The 4,799-nt window shown below is 45.8% G+C and overlaps 1 protein-coding gene across 1 annotated transcript in view; it reads right to left on the bottom strand.

Moving 5' to 3' along the window:
- LOC125163498 (guanylate cyclase soluble subunit beta-2-like) overlaps positions 1-3,887 on the bottom strand; it is a 72,137-nt gene extending 68,250 nt beyond the window's left edge. The window contains exons 1-3 of the mRNA XM_047855345.1: positions 3,717-3,887; positions 3,534-3,659; positions 431-504 (exon numbers count right to left, since the gene is read on the bottom strand). Coding sequence (XP_047711301.1) covers positions 431-504; positions 3,534-3,659; positions 3,717-3,887 — 371 coding nt within the window. The remainder of the gene's footprint in view (positions 1-430; positions 505-3,533; positions 3,660-3,716) is intronic.
- Positions 3,888-4,799: the final 912 nt, after the last annotated feature.

Genomic DNA, 4,799 nt, shown 5'->3' with positions numbered 1-4,799 from the left:
CAGCCGAGAGGAAAAACCGTAACAGGTAACTAAAGAATACGTATACAGGGATTCTGGCTAAACTCAAAAGGGTTACCCATCTTCTGTGGGATTTCAACAGCTCCATTTATGTGCGATGGAAATAATGTAGTTGCTTTCTCTTCCGTGATCAAAAGGAGGAAATAAGAATTCATTCATGAAATTAAAGGTAGAATAATCATTCACATAGGGACCCTGTTTTAAAGCTGCTTAGTAATTAAGACTGATACCTTCCTTAATGATGGATATGGGAGAGCAGATTTTTCCTGTATCTAGTTGGTATGTTTAAGGTACTTAAATTGATGTCCCTAGTAATAGCCGTCTTCATCAAAAGGTTAGTAAAAACCCATGACCTTCAAAACACTGGGGGCTTGTCCCCAGGGATTCTCCATCTTTCCTTTAATATACTTACTTCAGTTTTTCCCAGGTCTCTTCACCAAATTTCTCTATCACAAGAGATTGAAGACAGGTGTTGATAAATCCATACTAGAACACAAAACGAGAGGGAAAATAGGGATAATGAAGCATGAAATCCCCAGGCGTAGACATCTGAATGGTGTCTTTTAGGAGAACTGCAAAGGCATCTTCTGGAAGAAATGAATTACACCTTTTCCCTGTTTCTCCTGAGTTTACTTCTTTGATAGTTATGCTGTTTCTCCCAACTTAAAGGGAAGCCATTTCCATAGAGAAAACCTAAGGAGCTAAATTTGAAATCAGACTAGAATTAGAAGAGGTTCCTTGTAGACGTTAACTAACTTGGGTTTAAATTAAAAAAAAAAAAAAAAAAAAGAGGTTCCAGGTAATCGTCTCCAAAAAAGGAAATCCTTTGGTTAGAACAAAGAGTTCAAAAACACAACAGGTGCATGGGGTTGGGGGTTAGAGCTGGGGATGAGGAAGGGCACTCGTGTCATATCATGTCACAAAGGCAGTGAAAGGACCATTTTCTTTATAAAAGTAAGTCAGGGATGGGCATGTTTGTGGAAGAAGATATAAAATGTGCAGGAAAATAGAGGATAAAAACAATAATAAAGAAAGAACAATGGGCTTAACAGTTTTCTACCTGGTGTGCCCCTTAATCTGTTATCTTCCTTTTTTCCTTCTTCAGATTAAAAAAAACCTTTTTAAATAAAAAAGGGCTTATAAATACCTCTGCCTGGTGAAGGGCAGTGCAGCCCATGTAGGCCACCCGTCTCCACAGCATGGGGACACCTAAACTGAGGGCTGTGGTGACTGGATTATATTTGAAAACATCAAGGGAATTCCATTTTTAAAAACATCTTCATAAAATAAAGAATCCTCTCACAAATATTTGTGAGAATCTCTCTCACAAATATCAGGCCCAAGACTTACAAGTTTGGAGGTTTATATATGGGGGTTTCTTAAAGGAAAAGAGGCCAGTGCCAACAGGAAGGAGAGGGGTCTGAGCTCTGACAGTTCTTTCCGGAAACGGAATGGACGCCATGCTTGGCTGTGTTTTCAGTTCCACAGCAAACTGTAGTCTTTTCCCTTCACTCCACCTCTTCTTGGCTCTACCTGTCCACCACATGTGTGTGACTCATTTACAAGACCACTCTGTAGTCTGCCATTCAAAGCACTCTCTAGAAGCCTCTGAATTCATGTTTCCATTATCCCTACCACTGCTGCTTTAGGCTTACCCAAAATGCCTTTCTCTTCTCCCCAAATATGGAGGGCACTCCTCTGATGGTGTTTCCTGCCCTTTTGCTCAGTCACTCTGTGGCAAGCCTTGGCTCGGTTGTTGCCTTGTCTCTAGAACCCATACCTGTTCCTCTGTCAGATACTGGCTGGCGTTCCCTGTGTCCCAGATTCACCGCTGGACTCTCCTTGTCGTCATCACCACAGGGTTGTTATGTTATGTTATGTTATGTATGTTATATTATGTCATATCGCATGTGCACATACATATTTCCTATTTATCTACGTATCTATCACCCCCCCCCCACACACACACACACACGCACATCATTTTTACATATATTTTCCCCTCTCCTTTGCTAAATTAGAAGTTCCTCGGGGTGTAGGTGTAATTGATCTGTATTTCAACGAAAGTACCAAGATGGTACCTGACACTGAGTAGATATTTGATACATTCTTATAGAAAAAATAAGTACTGAACGAAAGCCTCGAGTTTGAAAGCCATGAAAGTTTTTAAATACCTCCAGGCGTTTAAAATCAATTCAATGTTAACAAAGATAGCAACTGTTTATCCTAGCAATGTTTGCAGAAGAGTGCGGAGGCCAACGAAAATATCTTGCCTGCTGCCTAAGCCTCCTAGTGTATGACAAAGAAAACCAAGGCACAAGGGAACCCAGAGGTCTGCTGGTGGGTTATAACCGTGTGGGATAATGGATCTCAAAATTCAATGAATTTAGGGTCAGTGGGACATGCACTTCAGCACTTGGTCTTAGGCGTTCAATGGTGTCTGAAGCCAGTGGCATAGATAAGCATTTGGGGGCTCCGAGCATTTAGGTCAGAGAGCAGCCCTCTCACCCTCTGCGAGTTATAAATATGCCTTTCCCTTAAATGCTACCATCGGAGGACTGTCACTGCCCCTGGAGAGACCAAAAAGAGACAAACAACAGGCTGGTCCTGCACACGTCAGAGGTCTTTTGTATTTGCTTCTCACACACCAGCTCACAGATAGTCTCGCTAAGACATACTCTTTATACACTGGAGGGCCCGGTTCGAATGGGGGAGAATGACAAATAGCACCCAAATTCTCTAACACTCAGGAACTACCACCATTAAACTAGTGAGATCGTCAAGCAGGTCGGGACGCTCATTGGCTGGCGGCATCCGAATCTTTTGAGGGCCGCTTGGATAGTAGCTATGGTACCTTTAAGAAACATCAGTGTTCAAAAGAAGTAATCGTTTCCTTTTTTAAAAAAGTCAGAAAATGTTAAGTTTAGCTAAGTGTTTCTCCTGTAAAGATCTCTGCATGTTCCATATCCAATCCAGCTCCCCGGGGCCTGCCATCTGTTGGCTGGGGGAAGGAGCCCCATCATGTAATACAGCCTCAGCCCAGAGAGGGGGTGCGGCTTAGAGGAAATAGCTTGCACTCTGGAGCCAGATGGCTTTCAGTCTCTGGGCCTTACAGCTTCGTGGCTTTGGGTAAATTACCTAACCTCTCTGAGCCCTGTCTGCTTAAGAGCTAAAGTGAAATAATAGTGCTTACTCTCTTGTAGTACTGTTCTTAGGATTACAGAGTGATGATTCCAGCTACCCAGGTGGATAGCCACCCCCACATTTTAGCAGCTGCTTGACCCTGGACCTTCAGCAAATCTCATTCATCCGCAGTTGTTTCCTCTGGAAAATGGCATAACGGTGGCCCCTTCCTCAATGGGTTGTAGCAAGGATTAAATGAGAGCATAGGGGTGAGGCACTTAACACGTAGCGAATGCTCAGGAAATGATAGCCATTTTTCTTAGATAACAATCAGTGTTCAACAAATGGAAGCCGAGGGGAAGTGAGGACAGAGGATGCTGAGAGGGTCTTACCATGTTGCTGCAGCAGCTGCCTTCAGGCAAAAGCAGTCGTGGGCGAGCACCAAGCTCCTGACTATCAGGCAGCCCCCAATCATTCACAAGAACCCCTGGCAACCCCAGAAGCCTGTCTTGTAGCGTCTGGGCATCCACAGGGAAATCAGGAGCTGTTCACTGGCCTTCAGGCAAGGAGCTAACTGTTGAGTTCTTAGTCACTGAGGGAGCAAAAAGTAAGGCTGCCCCCGCCAGCTGCTGCATGGGACCCGCAGCCAGGTTCCCCGCGGGGTGCATAACCCCATTACTAATTCCTTGGGGATTCGGCCTGAAACTTGAACTTCTCCCAGAGGTACCAACACAAAACAGCACCATGCTGGCAGCAGAGCCCTGCAGGGCCCCCGGGGCAGGTGACAGCCCTCACCGGTCTGCCCCCCTCATGTGGGAGAAGGCTCCAAGGATGAGCACATCCTCATCATGCTGGGCTCTGGGACTAATTTTTGCTTCCCACCTCATCTTGCTGCAAACTCAAAACCTTACTTGGCTCCCTCTCCCACTCGGTTCCCCCACGGAGAAGTTGGCATCTAATTCTCTCTGACGCATCCTTTCCTAGCTTGGCCTAAGTGGGAGGCCAGGATTCCGGAAGCCCAGGAGGCTATTGCTAAGTCATTCATCCTTTCAGGTGACAGATCACAGTCACCTATCTGTGTGGTGTCACCACGGTGAGCACCTCCGGAGTACAGAACCTGAGATGGGGATGTGTTCTCAGGTGGCCGGTCAGGGGGCCCTGTGACCCCAGACCACTCTTAGAACCCTGAACCCGACTTTCAGGATGCCCCTGGGATCCTGCTGGAAGACTGCCTTGCAGATGGCATTACTTTTGAGAGTTCTTTTTAGTTCTTCTTTAATTAAACCTCCTTGGACCTGATCCAAAAATGGCCCTGCCTTGACCAGAACTTGACTCTATAATATAACATGAGATTCCCTGGTGCCTTAGAGCCTTACTTGCCTCCCCATCCCCACTCCGTTCAGGCTCTGGTAACCTATTTCCTAGGGCGTCTATTTCCTCAGGGTTGTGATCAGAGGTGAGAAACACAGTCACCAACCACGTCCAGGGTGAACTGCCTACGGCAGTGCCCACAGACACCCCAGCTTTGGTGTAAAAACAAGAGTAGAAATAAATACAACAGGATCAAGGGGTTGGGTAAGCCCTTGAGGTTGCACTGCTCCGCTCTACGGAGGGTGTAGGACAGCCACATGGATGTGACACATGTCATGGCAGCATCT

The sequence above is a fragment of the Prionailurus viverrinus genome, chromosome A1 (genome assembly GCF_022837055.1).
Source record: "Prionailurus viverrinus isolate Anna chromosome A1, UM_Priviv_1.0, whole genome shotgun sequence".
Taxonomy (NCBI): Eukaryota; Metazoa; Chordata; class Mammalia; order Carnivora; family Felidae; genus Prionailurus; species Prionailurus viverrinus.
The sequence above is the reverse complement of the archived record's forward strand: the minus strand, read 5'-3'. Positions and strand labels throughout refer to the sequence as shown.